This window comes from Oreochromis aureus, linkage group 17, assembly GCF_013358895.1.
Source record: "Oreochromis aureus strain Israel breed Guangdong linkage group 17, ZZ_aureus, whole genome shotgun sequence".
Classification (NCBI taxonomy): domain Eukaryota; kingdom Metazoa; phylum Chordata; class Actinopteri; order Cichliformes; family Cichlidae; genus Oreochromis; species Oreochromis aureus.
In genome coordinates, this window is record NC_052958.1 from 1,299,483 (window position 1) to 1,327,459 (window position 27,977).

A 27,977-nucleotide genomic window follows, 5' to 3' on the forward strand; every position below is an offset into this window, starting at 1 on the left:
TACAAATCTTTTATTTGTCAAAAGTTAACACCATTAAATAACACAGTTTTTGTATTCATTTGTGTTTTAATCACATCTCTAAAAATCATTTTCTTTAATATTTTTCAAAGATTACTGGTTAAGCAAAGAGTAAAATAGATAGCAGGTAATACAATGTCTAAATAATTGAATAATGACAATAAAACCATCGTAGGACAGCAACATGTCCACGTCTCTCCGCTCGTTCCACCGACTGAAACCTCTGTACATATACTGTTAGTTCTTTATTTGCTCGTGTTAGTTAATCTGGAGAAAACCAATGCTTCCATGTGGTCTTCAGAAGGTTGAATATGCACAGCATAATAATGGCACCGCAGTTAAAACTGATTTAAGGATTTAATTATGAAAAAGTAATTAAGAAGCTGGTAATAAAGTCTGATTATGCACGGCTGGAGGAGAGGTTAGAAAAGTGCATCTTATTTTGTTCTTAAATACTTGGATAACGACACTCTCCAACATTCTCACCTCACACAAATCCCAAAGGTTTCTTGCTCTGCTTATTCAGGCCCACCGACTCCTGCTGTATACACAGATATCAAAACAACAACAGCAAATATTATCGCAAGCAACACAGCATCATGTAGAAAAGGAGCACTGTGAAATGACACAGGTGTGTACGCACACTTTCTCATAATACAGGGGAAAAATAACATGAATGTAAATTAATGTGGATATTTGCATCATTATGAGAGCAGTGCTGGAGCACAGAAAGAGTGCGTAGACAAAATAGCACGAATCAGTAAATCAGACGTATCGCTCTTTAAACCCCCAGCGTGCATCTCTCTCCCTCTGTCACCAACGCCGTTTTCTGGTTACTATTTACATTTCAAACTTTTTGCATTTCTGTCAGTAAAGAGAATTTCATTCAGTTCATTTCAGGTGTCCCACTGCTGCATTCGGGGGGCTCAGGCATCCTTTGTTTGTTCACAGGTTTCCACATCAGGGGGGAAGTTCGAGCTTTAATGCTGCCACCGTTTCTAAATGCTTACAGCGTGTCTATCTACACGTGCCTCACCACCACGCCTCACTGGTGGGCACAGCAATCCCAATATTACCCCCTTCACAATATCACTGATGACATGAAAACCGCTGAAAGGAGAAGGCTGACATGAAGAGCTGCGGTAGTTTGCTAGACAGCTTGCATAGAGACATCTCCAGTCGTCCAGCCTCCTCAACGTTATCTGAACGCCTCCCAAGACTACACAGGGCATCGTGCGATTGTGATAAAATTGCTTCATACTTGCTACTTACCTCTTTATATTACTTCATGGCAGTCACAGGGAAGATATGTAGCATGAAAAAAATAATCCCACAACTTATCCATAATAGCCCTCGGTCGGTAAAGACACGGAAACAGTCGACAGTGAACAAGTGTGTGAGCGTTTAGCCACACCCTTAATTCAGGGTTTAGGGACTTTTATCTACTGTGAATCACAGAATTATTACTTTCTAAGTGAGCATGAAAACGTACAATTTAAGAGTATAAAGGAAGGAACTCAGGCTAAAGGGTCCCTTTATAGTCAGTTTCATCTTCTCAGCGAATCTGAAATAAACGGGATAAAGGAATCAGTAAATTGGTTTAGTGGTTGTGTTAGTGGTGGTGCTGGTGTGTGTAAGGGAACACAGGGGAATCTGTGTGTGTAAAGGTCAAGGGTCAAGGAGGAATTTTTTTTCTTTTTTTTTTTGTCAGAGAGGAGGGGGGAGGGGTGGTCACACTTCGGTGCTGATGGCGCGTGTGTTGGTGTAGAATTCAGGAGGCCGACCTCGCTGCGTCTCCCTCAGCAGGGAGCCTCGGACCGCGGGCAACGGCATCGACAGCGCCTGGTTGTCATAGTGCGTGGGCATGTAGGTGATGCGCTCGCCACCGTTGCGCATTTCATCTGTAGTGCGGATGTAAAAGGGCGAGTCGTAGGGTGAGCAGGTGGGACAGTAGCTGCGTCGCCCCCTGGTGGTTTTGGTGGGTTTGTAGGATTTGGGCGGCACCGGTGGCGACAGGGACAGTGGGGTGATGATGGGTCCGTCCAGGCCTGAGACACTGCAGGCGTTGCAGGCAAAGTGTTGCTGAGAGATGGAGCCGCTGTCAGACCCATTCTTCTTGCAGCAGTAGTACTGCAGAGAGAGAAAAAGTCATTGCTGTGGTTAAACTCAGGTTTTCTGAAAAACAAAAATACACTGCAGAAGCCACCGGGATACTCACAGTAATAATTTCCTTTCTGTACAACTTCAACTGTTTCCTGTGTGGATTCAATCTATTGTGTGGCTCTGCAACACTGCGTGTGTTACAGAGCCCAAAAATCCTATTTTTCGAAGACAAATGAATGCCTCATCTTCCTAATCGTTTTTTGTGTCCTTTTATAAAGATACTGGCACTAATTTCTATATTTCTAAAAGAAACCAACTCCAGTGAGAACCGTATGCGATGAACTATAAAGTATAGTAAAGTAGTATAAACATACCTGGAGTCTACAATAACACAGCACGGCTATGATACACAGAAGTATCACTGTGGCCAGTATTCCTCCGGTTATGACAACAGTTCCAGCTGTCATCCGACCAGCTCTCCATCAAACTCTGAGACAGGCACAGGAAATGAATTTAGAAAGAGCTTTCTCATTGCTGAACCGACATGAAGTGTGAAGTCATGCAAGTGTAAGGCTGTTCAACCTCTTTCAACAGTATAATAAACAGTGAGCTCTATCATTTGTTGGGCAACGACACATTTGTGGATTCTGTACGTCTGTAATTCAAGTGTTCACCTTCAAATCAATTTATTTAATCAAAGTATGAACATACGACCTTAAATTAGGATATTTACAACTACAAGTAATCGTAATGAACAATAACGTGCATAGACGTACAGAAATGAAGTCCTAAAATTAGTAAATTCAACAACAAAGTCCAATGTTTTGAAGCTAAAATGTTTATTTTACTTTGTGCGAGTATTAATATCGAAGCAACTTTGACATAACTTTGTGCAGAAACTCAACGCCAAATGCACTGATCCAATTAGCTGAGACAGAGTAGGAGAATTTTATGTTAACAACATAAAATTATTTGCATTGTGGCAAACATGATATCACAATCACACGTACATCATAACCATTGATTGGTGTTGATATACTCACGTTCAGCAAAGCTGCTTAACACCTGAAAGGAGACAAATAATAATATCAGACAGACAAATGGTGAGACAGACAGACAGACACAGACAGACAGACAGACACAGACAGACAGACAGACAGACACAGACAGACAGACTGATCAAACTTACATCAGAAGAGTGTTTGAAATGGTTAAAATCAGTCCAAAGGTGAGGGCTCACTTTCTTCCACAGGCCTGCTGTATGAACATCTCTGAGGAGAGAGAGACAGAAATGTTAATTGTAGTAACTGTTTTCTTCCACAAGATGGCACCAAGAGTACAATAAAGCTCTCTCTCACAGGGGGCAATGGCTTGTTACAATTAGCTAGCCCTAAGGAATGACTACAGTCACTGCCAGTGAAGAAGAAGAAGCAGAAGAAGAAGCACGGGGGCAGAAAAGCAGAAAAGAAGGTAAGAAAACCACGACTTCATTGTTCTATCAGAAAAACACAAATATTAACAAGAATAACAGCAATTAATGTAAAGTGGCAAATACTCCTGCAAACAACAAAGATTATTTGTTTACTACTACAACAGATAAAAACTGTTCAATAACCTCATATCCATATGATCACATTATAACTGTGTCCCCCTTTTTACCTTCTACCGATCAACAGTTCAGGTCTTCTCAGGCGAAATGTTCAGTTTCACTCTAAATAACCAGGGAGACAAAAAATAAGCACTGATGTTTGTACACATCAGAGTCTAAATCGTCACACACATCTTCTCTCTTATCCACACTGGAAAGCGCGCGCACACACACACACACACACACACACACACACACACACACACACGGACAGCATTACGGGATAGCAGCAGTAAAAGTGATTTAGTAGCGAGGGCCTCGATTGGTTGGGGTTTGGGTCTGCAGCCTGAGGCTGGTCCAGGTGAAGTAAAATCTATGCCTGCTGATAAAAACATGTCCACCCTGTGAGACGGGTGGAGGTGGGAGACGTTTGTGAAGGGAGAGACAGGAATGCTGTAATGAATTTAAAAAGAATACAGATATGCTACTCGTGCTACACTCGTGCATGACACCCAGAATTAATCCTCACACGTACGATTTCTACTGTTTGACATCCGAGTGGATTTATGTGTTTGTTTTTCCTGTGAATGTAATGTCACAAATCATTTTTCTGAGTGTACTATAACAGAGGTGCAGATTAACAGTTAGCTCACTGGTATCTCAGTCATCATACTTGTTTTTGCATTACATGCTGCATATGTCAGAAGACTGATGCAGAGACCCTCGCTATAACGCGGTTCACTTTTCGTGGCCTCGCTGTTTCGCTGATTTTTTTATGTGCAATTTTGCATGGTTCTTCTTCTTCTTCTTCTTCTTCTTTTTTTTTTAAAACTGCGCATTGTGTTCTGCGTCCTGATTGATTGACAATGGTCTACAGCCAATCTCCTCCGTGCCGTGTCTCCTGTACAGTACAGAATGCATTTGGCTTGTCAAATTTACATAAATCTTTGATCGCTAGCAGTGTGACTCTGTGCTGTACTGTATGTTTGTAAGTCTTCTCCCCAACAAACACAACGAAGTTGACGAAACGTTTTGCACCGTCAAAGGCTCCTGCGGTCGCACCCAAAGGCAGAGGAAGATGCTAACCATCGCACAAGAAGCTGGACTTCTGGACCTGCTAAAGGAAGGTAGAAGCTGCCGGATTTTTCGGACCATAAGGCGCATTAAGCGAAACAAAACAGTCAGATAAGTCAAACTTTAACTCAACTCATTCTTCTTGCTTCCTCTACTTTCGTACCATTGATTCATTAATGTTGAATTCTCTTGCAGTGGCTCTATTTAAATGTTCTGGACCTGAAAACAGGGTTTGATCTTTGGTTTCATTCTATAATACTGGACTTATTTTTCTATGAAGGTTTGAACTTTGAGAGTTTAAACAAGAGAGAAAAGTGTGAAAATGTTCTTGCCTGTCTGAGAAAAGTGTATAAAGTGTGTAGTGAGGGGTTTTACAGCCTTAAAACATCTATAATAATAGTAAAAAATAAAGCTGGCTACTTCACGGCTTTCACCTATCGCCGGTTATTTTTGGAACGTAACACCTGCGATAAATGAAGGACCGCTGTATTCAACTTTTTTTAAAAAGTGGAGCGTTTACCTCCACCAGTCTTTAAATGGTTTTAAATTCAATATTTATTTGCGTTTGCAAGTTTTAATTTGCTATATCTGACATTTTTTCCAATGAATATCTTTAAAATGTATTGGGCAATTTATTTTAAAAAAATCGCACTGATGATGTAGAAGTCTCACAAACTCAAAAAATATCAACAACGACAAAACCTCATGTAACGAATATGATACACCAGTGGTTGTGGCTGCTTGACCACAGGTGTTTTTTTTTTTTTTATATCTCAGCTCAACATTTATTGTCCTCAAAGACATTAAAGAGGAAATTCAGGCGTTTAATTAGGAGGTGTCCTATAGAAGTCTACAGGAAAACAGCTTTCTGAGCAGACCTTTGTAAACACTCTCCTGCTGAGTTCACGGGCTCAGTAAATCTTGTTCATACTGTGTTTCAAAGTGTAGGATTATCTATGATATGATCATTGGCCTGCCAGTTGCAAATCGTTAACCAATGAGCAGTCAGTTCCACAGTCAGAAGGATCTTCAGCAAAGCCGCTCAAAGTCAAAGTAAAGGTCACGTTTGCTTTTTTATGAGCAAAAAACTGTGAATTGTGGTGGATCGGGAGCCAGATGAGCTACTCATCACTGATGTTCTGCTCTTCTTTCCAAAAGCAGTCAGTTTAATATCACTGAATTACTGACGCTGTTAACTAAGCCAGAAAGCCGGCAGAAAGCATTAGCTGACTTAAAAACTCAATTCAATTCAACTTTATTTATATAGCGCCAAATCACAACAACAGTCACCTCAAGGTGCTTTACATTGTAAGGTAGACCCTACAGTAATACATACAGAGACAAACCCAACAATCATATGACCCCCTATGAGCAAGCACTTTGGCGACAGTGGGAAGGAAAAACTCCCTTTTAACAGGAAGAAACCTCCAGCAGAACCAGGCTCAGGGAGGGGCGGGGCCATCTGCTGTGACCGGTTGGGGTGAGAGAAGGAAAACAGGATAAAGACATGCTGTGGAAGAGAGAGAGAGGGTAAATGTGCACTCTTGGTACATTTACATTAAATTTTTTACGTTTTTCTTAAACGAGAGTAAAATTAAGGCTTCCCCAAACCACTGAGTGATGTCTCTGGGTCTACAGCCATGCTTTATGCACAGCCACATGAGCCAGTAATTAGCTGATGATCATTAGTTGGCCAATTTAATCTTTAAAACAATTTAAGTAAATGGCCTATGATAATAAATTCCAAGAAAGAAATGAACATTTTTACAACTCTTCGACACATCCTCAGAATTTTTTAAATCTGTCCATATATTCATTTTCTCTCCCAGCTGTCATAGGACAAGAGGCAGGGAACACCGCAGACAGGTCACCAGTCTATGACAGGCCAACGCTTACGGCAACGAGACATTTGTGGCCGCTGGATAAACTGCCTCAGATCTCGGTGCCATGTCTGGCAGTACTGTTGGCCTGTTGTGTCTGACTGACAACAAAAGCAATGTAACGGTCTTTTGCACCTGATGCTTTGTTGAGCTGTATTGTCCAGATTTTGCTCTTTTGCACCATCTGGTGGTGAACTGTGTAGGGTACAGTTGGGTGCAATTTGGTTCTCCACCCAGCCACATTTTGCTAGCACACATGGTGTCTGTATGCTGCAGCTCCTGCATAGCTCCACACATGGAGAGAGTAATGTTCAAAGTTAGATAAAGAGAAGAAATAAGTGAGAAAAAAGATGGAGAATAAGATAATAAGGCCATGACGGACTATTTAGCTCCTCCTGGATGTCAGCTCACGAAGTTTGTGTACTTTAATGTTTTATTTTCTGCGATTAAGGACTTTTGATTGATTGACACCAAGTACAAGAGTGCATTTTGATGTGATGTTTTTGTTTTATAGTTTTCGTCCGTGAGCAGTTCTCACAGGTTGTGATAATAAACCCTGTTTTATAACTCTACATCATGCCTGTGTCAATCCCTGAGGGTGCTTCAAGCAATCCTGTGTGGAATCTGAGTTTTCAAAAAGTTTAAACGTTAGAACATTTAGAAATACACAATTAAACAACTCAGGAATATTCAAATAGAAATACTTTTTTCATACGATTCCTGAATGATCACTTATCACAAGTAACAGGCACAAAAAGGTCAAGTTTATTTCTATAGCACATTACCAACAGGCCATGCTGCACAAAGTGCTTAACAATGTAAAATTCCACTAAAATAAATAAATAAATAAATAAATAAAACGAGTCAATAAAAACAACAACAACAACAATTAAAAGCAAAATGTCCGACCCTGACCCCATGGCGTGAGGAGATAGTGGACCCAAATGCAGGCACGGAGGCGAAAACGGTGATAACAAAAGGCAATTGTAATGTAAGGCGAGAACAGAAAGCAGGAATTATAAATACAAAGAGTATAACTTAAACCAAAAACCACAAATAGTGCTGTGACAAAAAAAAGCCCACACATACTAGAAAAAGGAAAACACAATAGCTCCCCAGGTGTGCTGCTCGTCTCTGAGTGATTATATGCACCGGTTAGGGCTGGGCCATATCATACCGTTCACGGTAATACCGGTATAATGTTGGGCAACGATAAGAAAATGAAATATCGCGATAGAATATGGGTAAAATGTGCATGCGCAGTGCCTTTGTTTTCATACACACATGGCGGAAAAAGCATGGCGGCGACGGAGAATGAGACCTCGAACCGATTTTATGTGCCACACGGCGCTCAAAAATCTTTCAAAAAATGTTTTAGTACGACTTTCGTAAGTTACGAAGCCGCTTGATGGATTGTGGGAGCATTACGGCCGTCGTGTGCAGGAGCCTTGCGGAGTGATACGTACTGTGCTTCAACATAATATTACTGTACTGTGTGTGTATAACCTCTTTTTAAGTTTTGTGGATATTTTACATGGTTATGCTGAGGATATGTCGGCCAGTTTTCACTGGAAATGTCTTTTGGTTAAACTGTCAGCGAGGACTTTGCACTGTTAAATTTTTAAATAGCTTTAATGCACATAAAAAACAGCTGCTTGTTTAAGTGAAAACACATTGATGGGGTTTTTTTGCACTACTAAAGTTGTGGAGTTGTAAAGTATTTTGTCTCGCGTATATCGTCAGTTATATCGTTATCGCAAATTTTCAAATATGTATCATGATAAATACTTGTGGTCATATTGCACCGGTGTTAAGAACGTTCATCGATTCCTTCATTAAACCACAAGGACTTGGAAATGGTGTCAGAGGAGAAGAAAAGGAGCCGGCGCCGTGTAAAAAGGCTGCGACCTGAACCGCTACACTGGAACCGAGCTCATAAACCATGTTTCTGTCAGAAAGTGCACCAGCCCTCAATTATGTGTGCGGACTAAACTGGATGGCAGCTGACAGATTCCTCTTAACATCATTCATCATAACTCTCTTCACCGTGAGCAATCTCAGGCTCGGCACACCAAACTATTTTTCATAATTAATGCCAGCACGGTGACTTGTGCTGCAAGGAGGAAATGGAAATGGAGTCGCTGCTGTCACCACATCATCCTTTACTTTCAGACTCAGAGGCACGAAATAACAGACTTGTTTTTCTGTTTACGTGTTGCTCTGCAAGCACTTTAAGACAAACTTCACATTCATTTCAGGTTCGTTTATTTGACAAACTATCTGCATCAGTGGCGCACGCCACACACCCACTTAGACACACAGATCCCGTACACGCTGCATGAACACACGAGTACAAGCAGAAAGGAAGTTGGATCAGATTAGAGTGACCCTCAAAACCCCCACAATGGCTGAAGAGCCCTGCACGCCGATAACGCTCTCTGACAGTGACACAAACACACATATTCAAACAGCCAAACATACTTGGGCATAGTGAACACATCAGAACATCCTCATAAAACGTCCATTAGAAGTGACAGCAGAGTTTTCATAGCACTTAGCAGCAGTCAGTGTACAAAGAGTAGCAGCATTTCATTTATGAGCAGCACTGAGCCTCAGGACTCGTAACAACGCTGCAGTTTAATCGCACTACATCTGAGGCCGAGCAACTGGATCGTTTGCAGTAATGTGCATGCATACATTATTATAGCAGCTGAGGTTCTCAGATTTAAGCACAATGTTTAGTTTCTACACATTACTGGAGCTCCTGTGAATGATCATGCACTTCACTCCCAGAAGGGAAAAGGGAAAGTGAAGCAAAGTATCACCAGGCTGGGTTGTGTTTTTTTACATTATCATTATTCTTACTGAGACATAAGGTCTGCCTTCGCAGCCCTTTGACAGTATGATGGTCTTTGTGTACCCAATGACACCACTGAACTATTGCTAATGAACTTAATTAGTTCTTCCAGTTGTTTCTCATAGTAATACTTAACTTTCCAGCCTTTTGTTGCTCCCATCTCAACTTTTTTGATTTTTATTGCTGCCATCCAGTTCAAAATGAATATTATCCATTAAATATGAGAAAACTTTGATGTTCTGTTGTGAATAAAATGTGGGTTCTCTCAGATTTGGCCTCGTAGTTAGTAACAGGCCGCATTAAGCTACGTTCCACATAATCAATTTCATATTTCGATATATGCATATGCTATGCACTTTGTTCCACCTAACGTTAGATGACACATATAATACTATGCAAAGATTAGATAGTGCAGAGCGCCGTGGTACTCGCTGATGCTTATATGGTTTTACACCTGCGATCATTGACATTTAATTTTTATTGGCTTGTTGGCACTCCATTGTGCTCACTTCCCTTATTGCTTTTCTTTGTCCCTGTTCGGGAAGGCATTTCATTTATAGGACAAAGATCCTTCATATTGTAAAACTACAGGTTTCCCCAGATAGCGGTTTTGGCAAATCAGAGTAATGCACACTTCTCCCAGGCCAGCTCTGTCTTTGATGGAGTGCTCACTTTGGATTCTTGGCCATCAGTCTTCAGGAGCGTATGAAGGACCTTGACTGCCCCCGGAAGATTTTTGCAAGATTGATTTTTTGGATCTTAAATTGTTCAGACCACCAGTAACTCACTGTCCCTCTATGCTCCTTCAAAGACACTACAAACCCGCACTGGACTTAAATGGCATAGCTTTGATTGCCCAAATAAGTCCTGCAACATTAAGGGTTGCTCATTAGTTAGTTTTAAAGTTTGTAATAACAAATATGTGTTTTTGTTGACATATATTTCTTTAAATTGACTTCTGAAGATATTATAAAATTACCATTGTCAGATGAAAGATAATAAACCACCCCTTTATACATAAAACACATCAAATCCCCAAAAAACCCTGCAGACAATGCGTAGTTTTGACCAATGAGCGGTATTCGTACCCTGCCCAAACATACACCTTACACCCCCGTCCTACATTCTTTTAAACTTGTAACTTCCCATACCAAGTTCTAGTTTCAGAATATTCCACATTCCATAGCTTTATGGTGGAGAGAAAACAAGTCACCCATCCAAACAGGATTCATGGTCACAGTTGAAATGTAATTTGTCTAATCCTGTTATCTGGCATTCCGAAAGCTTTCCCATATCAGCTTCCTCTCCCCATCATCTGTGTTGTGGCCAGGCGTGGGTGTCTGTGTGTGTTTGCATTCGTGTGTAAATGTGTGTTTGTTTGCATGCGTGGGTGTGAAGTAAACACAAGTGTGTGGGTTGGTTTATAAAACGTGGACCGCCTTTTTCTTCAAGATTATTCCTCGTAAAAGCGGAATAACGGGGAAAGTGTCAGAACAAAGAGAAGTGAATCTGTTAACGCTCCAAAAGCTCCAAATGAAATCTGAAGATCAGTGTTTGGATTATTGGATTTTTGTTAATGTTGTGAGTTCAAAAGAGCAGCCTGTACATAGTTTGATGCTGTTCACTGTTTACAGTCCAGCTCTAAAGTAAAAGTGTTGAAAAATGTCGGCAAACATTCACTTTATAGAAATGAAAATAAGAATAAAAACTCAGTGGCCAAAAGCACCTGTGTGAATGAGCACTGTCCTTGGTGCTGAAGTTACTGGAAGCAAAACCTGGATTATTTGTTGTTTTAAACCATGACGCCTGGTGGATTCAGAGTCCCGTTTAGTTAAAACTCAGACTTTGTTAACCTCGAAATTAGAAGGAAAGCATCAGGTTTTCTTTTCCTGCAGCTCCTGCACCAGTTTGGGTGTGACAAATACAGTATTATACAGTTGATGCCAAAGCGCTTGCAGTACAGTGTTTATCTTTATGAAATGAAATCATCATTTAAAAAGTGTATTGGTACAAACAGTGAAATGCTTTATACATGTGTGCTCTGTTACATTCAACTTGAGTGCTTTTATAATCTATCTTCAGTGTAAGCACAGAGTTTAAAACTAGTGTTTGAATCGACACTGCAGAGTGTGTGTCAGTGTCCTGACAGCATTTTGTGTACATTCACACATTGAGATACGATCATTTAAAGCTGCTGAGCAACATTTTGCCTCCTGACATCTGACAGCCTCTGTAGAAATTATCCACACCCTCACTTATCTTAACTGCACTACTGTATAGCTCTGTGTAAATAATCATTCTGTACATACAATAATTTTTAACCTTACAACTGTTTACAACTTGCATAGTTCCCATTTCTGTATAACTGTATATCTCATATTTCTGTAAAGTTATTTATTTCATATTCTGTATAGTTTTTCATATTTATATCCTGTTCATATCCTGTACATAGCTTGTACTCACTACAGCCTGTACATAGCTATAGTTATAGAATATTCACAACATACTTCATACCGTGTACATTATAACATACCACAATAGACCCATTTCTGTAATATACTTGCATATCTATATTATTGCTAATATATATTGTAATATATCTATATCACGACTAAAGCACTTCTGGATGGATGCAACTGCATTTCGTTGCCCTGTACCTGTGACATGTGCAATGACAATAAAGTTGAATTCTATTCTATTCTAATTCTATTCTATTCTATTTTAAAATGTACAGTGTCTCTAAATTAAAAGTTTGAACCTTGACATCTTTTTCACTGCAAATGAGCAAAATCAGCTCATGAAAATATTTGGTTAAAAAAATCAGATTTACTGGGTTTTATTAATATTACAGGTCTGTATTTTTATTTGCTCTAAGACGCTTTTGTTCACTGTCAGGTGAGTAATGACATACAAATCAAATGTATGATTGAGCAGGTTTCCAGCTTTATCTGTTAAGGAAAATTCAGTCTAGGTTAAATCTAAGTAAGTGAGTGGGAAACAGATTAAAGTGACTTTCCTCATGTGGGTGTGAGCGTGTATTCATATCTTTGTGGGGACCAAAATTCTGGTCACCACAAGTTTGAAGGCATTTTTAAGACTCAAAATGGGGTTTTAGTGTCAGGGTTACAGTTAGGTTATGGTTAGGGAAAGCATTATGTCAATTGGATGTCCCCACAACATATGAATACCCGACTGTGTGTGTGTGCTTACATTCATGGTTCATGGCTCAGGTTTTTATCAGGTGTGAAACATGGCCCACATGTTTGTGTTTATTTGGTTTTAAAAAGAAAGATTTTAGTCGAGCATATCATTTTGATTAATCATAAAACACTAACTCAGGCAGCACGGTGGTACACTGGATATAAAAAGACGTTTCTGGGTTCGAACCTCCTCCACAGGCTTTGTGTATCGAGTTTGTTCATCCGGACGTTGAGTTTTCAGGGAAACCCATGTTCAAAAGAAACATGGGTTTCCAAAAGTTGGCCCCTTTTTAACTTAATGTCACTAATACTAAACTCTGTGTGTCGGAACAAAAAGTATTTTTAGCAGTTTACAGCTACACGTCGTAGAGACGACAGCCTTCCAGCTGATAATGACTTCATTTCCAGGTGACCTTGAAAGCGTTGTTCATACAGTGAGGAACCTACAGGAGTTCAACCAACCGTTATCCCATCTTCTCTCTTAAGCTGCCGCAGCAGTTACGCACCAATAGGCAGAGATTGATGACAGTGGACATTTTAGTTCAATTACTTGATTTTGCTCGAGGTCATTTGGAGCAAAGAATGCAATGAATGTGAAGAACCACTCTCCAGAATGATCCCGTTGGCCCTATAAACCCACATGATCAATAAAGACAGTAAAACGACTTCGTTCCTGTGAAGATGGAGAGAGATAGGACAATAGAGAGTTGGAACAGAGTTTGAATTTTTTTCCTCCGTCCAATCTGGACCACGTTCTGATGCCCTATATGCTTCTGGCAGATTTATAACTAGTGTACATTATGCTGTTATGCAGCCCTCCGGGCTACTGTACTCGAGTCTGCCAGCTCCTGATTCAGCCTTTCTGCACACTTGGTGTGACTCAAGATGTGGTGAATACCTTTACTCACATAACAAGTGAAAGATTTATTACGCGCAGACTGTGTGTAATTTCTATACATACATCAAATTCAATTTCCTCCCTTTTCATAGAGAACATCAGCAGTGCTGTGCTGGTTATGGCACTACCAGCTGACTTCCGATCTCTGCCCTTTAACTGCTATTACAAGCACAGCTGCTGTGTTGATAGTAATATTACTATGACTGATAGCTTCAATAGGGCTGCTAATATTACTGCTCGATGGCTAAAACTGTCCAAGAGAGACAAGAATTACCATTGTCTCTTATATGATCATTGCTTGTGTGGTCACACTAAACACAAGGAACGCGATGGTTAAATATTTTCCCAAAATCTATTTGCTCAAATCAAGTCAGGGGCAAAGCAGCCAGTGTGTGAGGGCTTTCTAGTGAGTCAATTAAAAACCACAATGGGCACAAAGCCTGCAACAGAGAGCTCATAAACTACTGCAGAAGGTTTTTGCTCAAACACACTTCATTTAATAAACAGTGATGATCACATCTCACGAGAAGCCGTCCAAAACAACTGGCAGATACTCTGATACTGATAATAAATGTTTGTAACATCTCTCTCAACTATACAAAAGCTTCTCGAGTGCCTATTGGCAAGGCACTGGATATTTCAACTCTCGCAGTAGCAGGTTACGTTTACACCCAGGTTTAAACATATAGCAGGAAGGTGTGAGAAATATCCACAAAGTTTAACCTCATGATAAACATTCCCAACATTTAAACACCACAATGAGCTGAATGAAAATGAGCTGTTGTACACCCATCTTTAACGCACATATTGTTCCAATAAAAACAAAAGCAGGCGCTTCAGATTTATGTAACTTACATCATTTTCCAGTATAACTTCACCAGATAACAGGACATCAGCCTATTTCTCTTTTAAACTTGTCTCCATATGTTTTTTTGTAACTGCTTCATCCCTCCTCATACCAAGGCTTCCGGCCTGTGGCTGAGCTCTGGACAGCTTTAGCTTTAGCCACTTTCTTTCTGTTAGCATCTTTAAAACAATTCATGTTCACCTGCATGATAATGACTTAACTGTCTGATTACATATGTTGTCATAAATGTTTTTGTGGTAATTCCCCCAAATTTTACTTTGCTGAACTTTCTATCTTCCTCACCGACGATAAGAATCGGACACAGACACATGCTAGCAACCTGTGGCTAGGTCACATGCTAGCAACCTGTGGCTAGGTCACATGCTAGCAACCTGCGGCTAGGTCACATGCTAGCAACCTGTGGCTAGCATGTGACTTTTATACAGTCACTAGTTTTCACGACTCTTTGCCTGAACCATCGCTGTGCATTGATGAAACAGACCATCTCATAACTGGACATAGGTGAGCCTGACCGCATCGAGCACAGAAAATCAGTCGATTCTGGTCTCTGCTCCCTGATCAGTTCTACTAGTATTATCTAATACTCAGCTTCACTGACCTGCCATTATTATATCAAGTAGTAGGTAAATATGGGTGTTACCAATCAGATAACTTTAACAGAGTCTTCATTGATGTCATTACTACCTATTCTTTAATGTAAAACGGATGTCATTAATTAGCTCAGTTGTATGCTTTTGTACATGTACTAAATGATGCAATGAGATGTCTTCCAAATTACCCAAAGAACCTTCCTCAGTTCAATACTGTTAGCAGCTCTTGCGTTTACTTTACTGAATAATAGTGTCCATTCACCTTTGCTGCGTTTTGCTGATTAGAAAAAGTGCAAATAGGAAATGGAACAGGGACTGATGCATGTTTTCATCACGAGTTGGAAACAACCTGGAAAGCTTGTGGGTCAACTGAAAATAAAGTCAAAATTCAATCACATGGCATCTTGTTAAGATTCTTAACAAGCTGAACCACTGAATTGCCGCATCTAACCTTGGGGGAAGACCTCTAACCACAGAGCTACTGACTAACACACACTTCAAAGCAGAAGACTTGAATTGATTTTTTTTGCTAATTTATATCCCTTTCTGACAGATTCACAGTGAAGAACTTGAGCAAGAAAAGGAGTTGACATTAACATGCGTGCAGCTTTGGGTTGAGGTTTACAGGGATTTCATTATAGTTGCTCAGCTCCTCCTCTGCTGTCCTGCGATATGCCAGCCTCCCTGCACATTTGGCAGCAGTGCAGCATCGCTGAATGCACATCCAGTATAGGCCAGTGAGCAGCCAGGGAAGCTGTAATTACTGTACCACTATTCTGCTGGTCAGCACAGCAGCCTCATAAAAGGAAATGAAATGTTCCAGCTTTAATCTTAGAGGGAGTAATGTACCACGAATATTGCATTAGCATACAGTTGCAAGGAAAAGTTGCAACAGATGCTCGAACAGATTGAGATCTGGAGAATTTGGAGGTCAGGTCAAAACTACAAACAGCGTCATGTTCCATCAACCATTCCTGAACAGTTTATTTGTAATGTGCCAGGATGCATTATCCTGTTTAACAAGCCCACTGTAATTAGGGAATACCAATGCCACAAAGAAGGTGGGCAACTATTTTTACACAGCTTCCTTTCTACCCAACCTGCCTCCGTGTCTTCTCCAGTTAAATGTGCCCTGCTGTACATGTGTTGCAAAAGAAAGTTTCATATGATTCATATGATCAGGCTAAACAAGTAGTTTGTGATGCCTATACCTAAACGGTGTGTGAAAGCAAATTAAATGAAAAATCAGTGAGTGAAAAAACAAATGAAAGAAGAAAAAAACCCAACAATGAGACAACTGCCTATGAGCAAGCACTTTGGTGACAGTGGGAAGGAAAAACTCCCTTTTAACAGGAAGAAACCTCCAGCAGAGCCAGGCTCAGGGAGGGGCGGGGCCATCTGTGACGACCACATAAAAGGACATGAGTCATAACATGCTAATAATTTCTTGAGCACTTCAGAAAAGGAGCTGCTGATGCCAAAAAAAAAACATCTTTAAAAATTGTGGACTACAGCACCCACACTGACAGACACTGTGTACAGATGGAGGAAATGCAGCACCATCGTTAACTCCCTCAGGAGTAGCTGATAAAGAGACTTGGAGGTCAGTGTTATGCCAGGCACCTCTGTGCTGGCACACAAGTCCCAAGTTTGAACTTTATTATTTATTTATGAAATAAATGTCCATGTCTCCACTCAGGTAACCTCCTGGTACAGATGTTTGAAGGCTCAGACACAACTAAAAACATTAAGCAAACAGAAATACTCTAATATGTTTAATTGTATTTACCCATAAGCACAGATACAGTAATAACTACAAGAAGTGTGCACAAACAAATCACTCATCCAATACACAGTCAGCATCAGGAAGGTGCAAGATGACATGAACATCGGCAGGCTCCAAGAGGTTGGATTTCCAATTGGATGCTCTACATCTGCAGTTCACTAAAGATCACATGGAAAACCTTGAAGGCATTTTTAGCACTATTTTATGCACAGACAGACCTCCCTAACCAAAACAGACATTTTTTGGTCAAAATAAGAAGAAATGTAAATGCTTCACTCCAGCACAATGTCCAAATAAACAGTCTGGAGACGTACTGTTCAAGAGCACTTAAATCTGCACAGTGCTGTAAGGCTGGACTATAAATACACAATAAGGCTTCACAAAGACATATCTGAACATATCATATGGAATTATTTTGATGTCATAACCTTTGTGCGAACAAAAACAGAATCGGAGCAAATACTTTCATTTCACAGGTGCAATTACATTCCTCGCACGTAAATTCAACAACCCGCGCACGTAGAACTCAGCATCCGCACTTTTGCCTGTTTGGAGGCGGAGCCCAAAGGAGGACGGGATCCTAACGTGATTGGTCACTTTGATGGTCACTTCAGGTTACTCTGGCTGCAACATAAGGGCTGTTTTAAACCACATTTGTTTGCTTGTTGGAAAGGCTGTCGACTGTGTGAGAGAGCCCCCTTGTGGCGACAGAGCGTAGTTGCACTATTGGTCCAGGTTAAGCTAACACGTAACACAGAGGTTCCCAAAGTGTGGGGCCCGCCCCCTAGGGGGGGCGCAGAGCCATTGCAGGGGGGGCGCGGTATGAAAAGAAAAAAAAAAAAAGAGCGCTTGGACACTGTGGACAGGTTTTTGACGGGGCTCCCACACAAACGCAAAGCAGGAGATGAAGCATCGCCAAATATGTTTCCAAACCAACTTCCTTCCAAGCCAAAGACTAGAAAATATGGTGAAGCATATCTTCCCTTTGGCTTCACCTGCACAAGTGCCAAGGTAGGTCTCCCCTGCAAAATTAGTTTTCCCTGCGTGGGGAGCAGCGCTGGGCTCTCCAAATCACTGACAAACAGGATCCCACATTCTTGATTTTTAGTTCACAAACACTTCTTGTAATAACTAACTACTCCTGACATTTTTGGACATGTTAGCTCTTTATGCAGTAAAGTTACAGCGGGATACAAATAATATCAGGCTGATCCTGCCGTAATTTGTTCCCCTGTTCAAATCACGGACAAACAGGATCCCACAGCTGTTTATGAACCCATTTTGCACAGAGAGACATTATATGAAAAATGTATTGACAGCAATGTTGAAAATTATTACACAGGGAAAAAACAACTACACGTAAAATAATCACACCATGACGCCTCTGCCTTTCTAAATGGAGGGACAGTAACTGCGTGTGTATATGTAAGCGTGTAAAAACTGCAGATAGTCAGATTAACAGTATTTTGTCTCTATCTGCCATTCTGCAATTCATCTCATGTAAACAATAACGTGGCGCACAGCGTGACGTGAAAAGAGGCACATACCTTTGACGTTGCGTGATTTAACTCTGTAATCCTCGTCCACACGTAAACGCAAAAAAGGAGTTTTAAATAATCTCCGTTTTCGGTGAATCGCAACGCCGTTTACGTGTTGACGAAAGACCCAAACGCATAGAAACAGCTGAGTTTTCAAAAATACCCGTGTAGGTGTGGACGCAGCGTAAAAGAGTTAGTAGTATATTTTATTACTACCTGTAATTTATTGCTGTTTACTTGTATTTGCTTAATTGTTTACTAAATGTTTGAGGTGTGAAATAAACCGCAATGGAGCAAAATATGGGTGTGTGTGTTTGGAGGACGTGTTTGTGCGGGGGGGTTAGGTGGTGGGGGGCGCGAACATTTTTCTTGTAAAAAGGGGGGCCTGGCAAAAAAAGTTTGGGAACCACTGACGTAACAAGAGGCACCTTGCAAAACGACTCAACAGTGGACGTGTAGGCATGGTTTGAGTTGTGTGCATCACTAAAGAACTACCACACACACACACACACACACACCCCTACGAGTCCTTGTAAGCCACAGCTGTAAGCCTGTGTTTGCATTACTGTGCTGTTGTGTAAAAGAATGACAGTAAAGAAGGAACAACCTTATTTGAGGGTCGTGTGTGTTCTGACCGACACCACTGCTGTTCAACCAACGCCTTTACAGTCCTGGCTGAAACCCAAATTAACACGTTTACTACTGAAAAAATAAAGTTTGCCGAATTAATTATCGACAGTTATTATTTGCATCAGTGGAAATACAGACAACTGTCACTGGATTACTTTAGTGCTGAAGAAATATTTTAAACCAGAGGATTCTAAGACAAGCTCTGCTGTCCCATTAATCAACAGCTGTACACATCTGGCTGCAGAGCTCCACTCACACTCACCAATCACATTAGGACCCCGTCCTCCTTTAGGCTCCGCCTCCAAACAGGCATGGTGTCCACAAAATGAAATTCTTCGGTCGTATTACGTTTTAGCTCACACAACGGTTATGACATAAAAATCATTCCATAATGTCATGTCTTGAATTTATCTAATAAGACTAATCGTTTTTTGTTTGTTTGTTTTGTTTTACTCTTTTGCTTCGAGCCCTGTGTACATGAGCTGCATGCTAAAAGATGTTTTGTTAAAAGGGTTGGCGTAATGAACATATGCTTCAGCCAATACCTTTTGATTAGCCTTGTCTCGTGCTTTCTTGCTTTGTGGTAGATCTTTATTCTGTATTCACTGAGATATTTGAATGCTAATCAAAATCAAAATAATAATAAATAAAACTTTTGGATGAATTCCAGGTAAAACTTCTTTTCTAAATAACACTTCTGACTAAATTTGCTCAAATTGAGAAGAAAGTGTTTACCTTCTAGTGAGAAGAATTACTTATATCAACCTCAAAACGATTCACTTTAACAGAGATAAACTATCAGTCATGCCTTCATAGTTTTTATTTGGCTTGTGCTAAGTTCAGAGTTCTCATTTCCTTACTGTCATTGTAGACTCAAAATCCAAGCGTGTCAGGCTACAAACCAGGCTAAACACCTTTATGGAAATGGCCATCAATCAGTCTATGAGCACTGTGCAAAGCCTGTGCCAACCTTCACTCCCTACAGTGCATTTCCCACTACTGTCAAAACAAACCCCAGTGAGAAAATCCTTGGGTAAGTATGACTGTCAGTGCATTGATAAAAGCCATTTCAACACGTAGCCGTGAGATAAAACTGAATGCATGACCTTCAGCTTGCAGGACGGTAACTGAATCCACTGTGCCATCCTGCCAACAGTCAGGCAGACTGAAGAGGAAATGCTTCCAGGACAAACAACCACTCAGCTCTCCTCTCGTCGGTTAGGCAGCGGCTCTCCGCTAATTGTTTTTGAGAGGGTCGCTCATGAGTTTGTCTCAAATGCATTAGGAAGCAAAGACACACCAATAATCAAAATATCTTTATGCAGACACAAAATTCCAATCTGCAACAAAAGGTTTGTCTCCAATCATCGCAGCATTGAGCTGCTGTTTTCATCCCATCCATGCAATCGTGGTGAGGCTCGAGAAACAGAGAAGCAGCTTGTGAGTGACACGATTCCTGCTGACTCTTATTGTAGGCAGGAAGAAACAGAGGAAAGAGAAAAGAGACCCTGCAGAAATCCAACAACTTTATCAGACAGTTCATCTTAAGAACATCAGTCTCTTCACGTGCATCAGTTTAAGGTAATATTGAGATTAAAAGGTTGACAGACTTTGAATTAATGTGTTTTATTTGACATGGATTAATTTAAAGATTCGTTTTGTGCAGCTCACCGTGCTTTAATAATAATAATAATGATAATAATAATACATTTTATTTAAAAATAGTGCCTTTCAGAGCACCCAATGACACTGTACAACAAATACACAATAATGCCACATGTTTTATTCATGTTTAATATATATTTTAGTGCATATCTTCTGTGTTCTCAGTTCATATTGATACTATCTGCATCTGGTAAGCTGACCGTTCTCATCTTTACTAACCAATGCATATATGCATGCTGAACTCTGGGCTGTGCCACAGCTCCGTGTGAGTAAGAGAAGGAGGAAAAACTGCTTACTACAAGTATAAATGTTGGATGTGAGCTTCAAGCGGTGCTTGCGTAAGAGAACGGCTGCAGAATCAAAACTAATGCTGGGGAGCGGGTGGGCAGTGATGGCAAAAAGATGTAATTTCAGGAAAGACGTGTTTTAAAGAATAACAGTTCGAGCTGGCTGTAAGATAAAGAGTTTCCTCTGCGGAGAACAGCTTAAGGCTTAAAACAGGAGGTACTTATGAGCTGAAGTAAGCAGTCAGTCATGGGCCACTTCATGAGGGGAAGCCTTGTTTTATTAGACGGGAGGATAGAGGTGCCTCATTTCTACCTTTGCAACAGTTTCACGTGTGTCTTATTGCAACATTAACCTTTTTTCCTTTTACTTTTTAAGGAATGTGATCGCGAAGAACTCCTAAAATCTGTCCCAGCCTTTCAGAGGAAACGTCCACTGGCTTAAAACTAACAAAAGGTCACATTTTGTGGGTTTGTGTTCCACAAATCCAGTGTGTGTACTAAACGTTTGTGAGCGTTCAGACGAGTGTATTTGTGTGCATTTGTTTCTCTAACTGAAGCATGAACTGCAGATGAACTGCAGACAGCATTGGGGGGAAAACAAGGTGGAGACATTCTCAGAAACTGGCCTTTCTCACATGTAGCACACAGCAGGAGATAATCCACTTCAGACACATTCTCAATGCTGGAAATATATTTAGTTTAGGCGAGGGTGTTGCCCAAAAAGAGTCTGGTGCAAGAGTCTGTGAATTCACTGGATTATTGCTCTGTTCTTAAATAGACATTACACAGAGTTTGCACGAGAAAGTTGACTGTTGAACCCTAAAACAGACCCCAAACAAAGGGCCATCGTTGACCCTATGCTTTAGAAAGAAGCACAAAGGACTTTGGGGAAAAATCTAAATAGTTTTTAATCCATATTAAAATTATTATTCTTTTCCCTGATTGCCAAGACTTTGGACCGTGTGGTGGATGCAGTGGAGGAGGGCATGGATGGGGCAGATGTGACAGAAGAGGATGCTACACGTAGCAGATTATTTGTGTGGTGAGCCCCAAAGGGAGCAACGTAAAGAACAAGAGGGTCGCACAGGGTTGGATGGCTTGCACCTCACAGGGTTATTTATAGAAGAGCCACCTCCATTGGACAAGACTCAGCCGTCCATCTGCATCTAAAGGTCAAAGGTCACTCTTTAAAGATGCCAATGTTCACATTTTGGACAGAGAAGACAGATGGTTTGAAAGAGGAGTGACAGAAGCATCCATGTCCACTGTGAATAACCATCTTTGAACAGAGGGCGGGGCTTATGACACCAACTGTCTGCCATCTATAATCCAGTTTTGAGATCCTTCCCAGACGCCTTGACGCCCACTCACATCCTGGGCCATCTGACCTCAGGAAATCACATGATAGGGTGGGGCCAGGTCTCACAATGAGCTCACCCGAAACCTTGGCTGATTGTGACCCACACCTGTTTTCACACCTTGTGATTAGGTAGAGGATCAATAGGGGGTCCACGACCCTCTTGGGGGGACACTCCCACAGGACTTCAAATCTGGGACTCTCCACCAGTTGCTCTTAGAGCTGAAGAAGCTTCTCAGATGAAACTTAAAGAAGTCTAGACGCTTTCCTTTCCAAGCTCCTCAGACTACGATGACCTGGATGACTGAGAACCTTCACAGACTTACAGGGCTGGACATTTCAGTTGTCATGTGCACCTTTGGAAGATCCTTAAAAGTTCAAGGTGATCAATGAATGTTTGAAAAAAATGGTGCTTAAATCTAAATGCCAAAGAGCTTCGTTCCCCTTTCCCCTGTCTTCCTGTGTCAGTCTGGTGTCATCTAGAAGTTGTATGCACGTGTCTTTGTGTGTGTGTTTTTGATGAGTCACCACAGATAAAGCAGCCAGCAGCGGTAGAGCTACATTAGCAGATAACAGCATCTCTCTTCCAGAGACCACCAGCTTTGCCAACAGCCCTTCTTCTCATTCGGTTCATCGTAACCCGGGATACCTGCGCTTCAGGACAACGGGCGTTCACAACCACGTGCTACAGGGTTTGTAAGCGTCACAAATTACCATCTAAAGCTGAACAACAGAAAGTAGATCTTAAAACAGTTGAGATCTGCTTGAGAGGACAGCAGCATAAGGATACCCACTTCCCTTAATGTCAGCATACTGTATGTGAGCTATAACAGGAGGAAGATAGGAAAAAAATAGAAAATAAAAATATCTATCAAGTTCTACAGTTTATCAATGTACCAAGAACCAAATATTCCAAGGTAATATATTACTGTTAATCGTGTCTCTATCACTCAGGTGGAGGTGTGCAGCTCACAAATACATGAAGGAGTTTCTTGTGATTTTTTTGGCACATTTATAAGCTGAAAGTAGTTTTCAGCTCCAGCCGCAGATCATGCTAGAAACCAGCCATCACTATAGATTCAAGTCTGTTTTAAAATCCTTGCTGGCAGGTAATAAAGAGGTGAAAACAAGCTGGTCTGACCGACTGCTGTTAGATGCTAGAACTTAGCGTCCTGCTCGTGCTGCACTGCAGCTCGGACACGGCTCGCCTCGCCTTTCATGTGTGACTACAGTACGCTCAACTCTCAACTTTTATGGCAAGAAACATCAATACGGCAGCCACGAAGACCTTAAGGGGCGATGAATAATTCACGCAAGGCTCCTGAAACACTGAAACACTTTCCTCTTCCCCGTGTCGTCTGAGAATCTCTCCGCCGACCCCCAACAAACACACACGGACACGCACACACACACACACACTGCTACCCCAACTTAGACACACTCTTTCATGCATGTTGTCCCAGAAAATACACTCAGGTTGGTGTTAGCAGGAGGATGCAAGGACTTTACAACCAAAGGCAGGCTGAGTACAGCACTGTGCCTCAAGAAAGCAAGACAGGCAGAATCTCTGACACAGGCCCTCCCTGAGGCAACAATGGCTCCACTTTGATTTCAAAAAATACTCATTTGAATTCAAAACACCACAGGCAGTTTGAGACTGTCATCATGGATGAGACACACTTATAGTACACATTATGTCACACGCAGCGCCTACCGAGCTTCAGATGTTCATCTTGTGGGGACATGATGCAAGATTGTGGGTCAAAATTCAACCACTAGATCACTGGATGACTCCTTTTTCAGCAGACTTTTAATGCATCTGCTTTGGCTCCATGATTTCAAATTGCAGGACCATTATTAAAATGCAGACGCTTGTACAAAAACATAACTACAACAGTTACATTACATACTACAGTATCCAGTGTGGTGCTTCTGTCCCAGGTTTGAGGGGTTTAATTGGTCAGCATAAGGTTGAATATTCCCAGCGTTCCCGTATCCGCAGCAGAAACACGAGAAATCGCGTACATCGTGAGGATTCGTCTGGTTTTATAAGGCAAACTGTTTCCTAACTTCACTGAGGCTGATCAAATATTTAGTCACATAGCCAGAGCAGGCAGTTACAGAGCAGCTTGGTACTGACAAATCAAATGTTGCAAGCAGCCAGTTGTCATTTCCCACAGTGTTTTGAAGTGTAGGCGCAGCGCACCATCGCACAGCCTTTGTATTAAATACATTTTGTCTGTTGCTGCTGCGTTAGCTGTGACAGCGCTGACTGCAGACTCCTCTGGGAAATCAGCCCACTTCCTGTTGTGTCACAGCCACTGGAGGTGAAGGAATTAAGACGTTTGTGTGTGTGTGGAAACGGAAGGATATAGAGAGGCTGCTCTACAGTTATTTCGTCAAGCTCTGTTTTCCAGCCAGTCTCCATGAGAAATGGGTCACACAAGGTTTTAATGTGGTGGAAATTAACGAACCAACATAAACGTAGAGGCGAAGGATTTGTTTGGATGTTTGACATGAACATATACGCTCATGGATAAAACACCACCTATAACTAAGGCTACGTCTGCAGCCAACACTGGATGTCGAAGCAGCAGCAGCTCTCGGAGGCTTTGTTTCCAAGACAAGAGCTGAACACCATCACGTAGCAGCTTCTCGACAAAGTCACTGTCACCGGTCAGTGAAAGCAGACGTGTCAAACACAAGGCCCAAGGCCCAGAATCAGACCGCCAAAGACTCCAATCTGGTCCACTGGATGGCTTTGAAAAATGTGAAGAAGAGCTTCTAACTGTATTTCCTACTGATAAAGACCATGGCTGTTTATACTACACCAATGCAAATAAGTAATAGATTCACCATTAAATGACAGAAGAACTTGTTTTTTTTCACTGTCTACTTTATGATTTTCCAGTGGGATCACCATAAAAACAAGCAAAAAGAAAATGTCTCACTTGAAAAAAAAAGATCTATTTTAGAATAATACATATATATACATATATATACACATATATATACAGATATACATACATAGATATATATATATATATATATATATATATATATATATATATATATATATATATATATACATAGTAACTGAAGTTTTTCTCTAAATTTACACATTTATTTCTTACTATTTCAGCCCAAAGCAGCATTTCTTTCTCATGTAGAAAAACTGCTGATATTTCGGTCTTCATATTAAACGTATTTACGCAGATAAAAAGAAGGATTTCACTGTTTCGGCCCGTTTCAGATCGGAGCCATCAAAGGGCCCACAGTGTAAAATGACTTTGACATCTCTGATTTAGGCGTTTTGAACATGTCAACTTTAATCTAAAGAAAAGACGCTTAAATATATTTCTTCTTTCTCGGACAGCAAAGTAACTGCTGCATGTGCAAATGAGGCAGCAGCACAAACACGTTACACATGTTGGTCGCACACAGTGGTGACTACACACATACTGTTCTGAGCATAGTGTCACTACATACATGCTACTGTATATGAACAGTGTTTCCACATAAATACTGAATAAATGACTGACGTAGCCACCAAAACACCACCAAAACACCACCATCGCAAAGTTCTTTTGCGATGCCTAAAACTGAGCTTTGGGCCATCGCCACCTTGGTGTTTTGAAACCGGATATGACAGGTGAAGCACGTGTTTGACTGTGAAGTCGACGCCATGTGTTAACTGACTAAGACGTTGAGTTTAAAAATTGGCTAAGATGGCGCCGCCCTAGCGGCAGCCTGTCGTAGCAGCTCCCGATCTCTGTAATGTCCTTTTTATATTTATACCTATATCTCTATATCTATCTGTTTATCTTAATATTTATCTATCAATATCTCTGTTTCTACACTCATTTTATAAAGTGCTTGACGTTTGTTGTATATTTGCTGCTATGGCAACTAAATTTCCCTCTGGGATTGATAAAGTTTCTCTGGTAAAAAGTTGCCTGCATAGTCCCCATCGTTCACTCTAATAGTGACCATAATTTGAAGGTCCACATGACCTGAAGCTAGAGGTCATAAAGTCATCAGGAAAATCTTTACTGAGGAGCAATCGAGCCAAGCACATTATCGTATAGACTTGTATACAACTGGATGTTTTTTTCTCATAGAAGTCGCCCCCTGTTGAGCGCTGAGAAGAATGCAGGTCCTTGGTGTCACTTTTCAGACTCTGAAACAGCATCAATCATTCATACAGTCTGTGTGGTGAGGAGGATTAGGTTTGTGCATGTGTGTGTATGCAAGCGAAAGGCTAATAAACTAATAAACGACACTACATAACAGAGCCATAACCAGCTTTGTCATCCTGTGACTCTGCAGCCTCCATGAGCTACAGCAGGCACCATCACTTCTCCAGATTCTTCAGGTTCTGATCAGGCAAACAAAAAAACAACCTCGAGTGGGGAAACTCACAGAAACCAAAACAAATCAAGCACATTTTTCTTTGAAACTTTGCTTTGGTAACGGGACTCTATCAGGATTGACTTCCTTTTGGATACAGCCTCAAGTGATCATTTAAGTAACTGCAGTTATTTGTGATGGATAAATATTTTTCTTCTTTCAGTCCAAAATTCTGCGTCATATTTTGCAACTTGTTTGTACAATGTGACCATTAAAGGGTTGTATCTGTGTCATGTTTTGCATGTAGTACAGTAAAGGACTTTGGGGTGATCCCTCTCCAGGGGCCAAACTGAACTTCAGACCCCAGCAGTGAGGAACCTTACCTCGTTTCCCCCATCTGTTCAAAAAACACTAACCACAAGCAGTAAAGTAGCAGTCACTGCCTTCATCTACACATTGCTCTTTAATTAATTTCATTTAATGAATTGCCAGCAGGCGATCACAGTAGAATCAAAATGGCAAACACCTCCAGCTGAGCTTCTCCACCCTCACTTTATCTCCACTGCCCACATTTCACGATGCATAAAAGTGAAAAAAAAAATTAGCTTCAATTATACCTTCTTTTCCAGGTAATGTGACATTTTCATAAACCTAACAGAACAGTGACCCTTCTGAACCCCAGTCATTCCAGTCAGAAACTAAAACCTCTGATTAAAAATAAATAAATAATAAATAAATGGATTTTAAATAAATCTGAATTCTTTTTGAAAGAATTCGCTTACAAACACAGTTTCAATTTCAACCACACATACCTGATCTAATTACATGGTCCGCTGGTCAATCTTGGGCCAATCTTGTGGAAACTGACCATGAAAAATCCACCAGCATCCTTATCGCAGCAAGAGGAAGACAGAGAAACGCTGTACATGGGACTGCGGCGGAACTTCTCCGAGGATGAGCCGGAGTCCAGAGCGCGCACAGCCGCCGAAACACCAGCGGTGTGGAAACAGCAGACTAGAGGTCAAATGCACGGCTGTGAACACAACCAGAACCGGAGGACACTGAAAAATGGAGCATAGTGACGGCGCGCCAACCGGAGGAAACAAACCGATAAGGACGAGAACAACTCCCAGATGAGCGCTTTTTACGCGCATGTAGTGTGTGAAAACGCGTTCACCTCCACTCACAGCGGCGTTATTCTCGGGACTCCAAGAGAGAAAGCAAGCGCCAGGAAGCTTGAAATCACGGAATTTAAGCCGGACACATCCAACAAGTGCGGACGGGAAGG

At 41.1% G+C, this 27,977-nt stretch overlaps 1 protein-coding gene across 2 annotated transcripts; it reads right to left on the bottom strand.

The window, feature by feature from the left end:
- Positions 1–84: 84 nt before the first annotated feature.
- Positions 85–27,961, bottom strand: fam163ab (family with sequence similarity 163 member Ab). 2 transcript variants are annotated; one of them, XM_039601428.1, is made up of 5 exons: positions 27,502–27,961; positions 3,311–3,392; positions 3,165–3,186; positions 2,496–2,610; positions 85–2,148 (listed from the first exon to the last, which is right to left on the bottom strand). In XM_039601428.1, exons 4-5 carry the CDS (start codon positions 2,586–2,588, stop codon positions 1,750–1,752), a joined length of 492 nt encoding a protein of 163 aa, XP_039457362.1. In that variant the 5' UTR covers positions 2,589–2,610; positions 3,165–3,186; positions 3,311–3,392; positions 27,502–27,961; the 3' UTR covers positions 85–1,749. The 2 variants fall into 2 exon arrangements, with proteins under 2 accessions (XP_039457362.1, XP_031595614.1); XM_031739754.2 differs by lacking the exon at positions 27,502–27,961 and adding an exon at positions 14,474–14,557.
- Between the last annotated feature and the right edge of the window lie 16 nt (positions 27,962–27,977).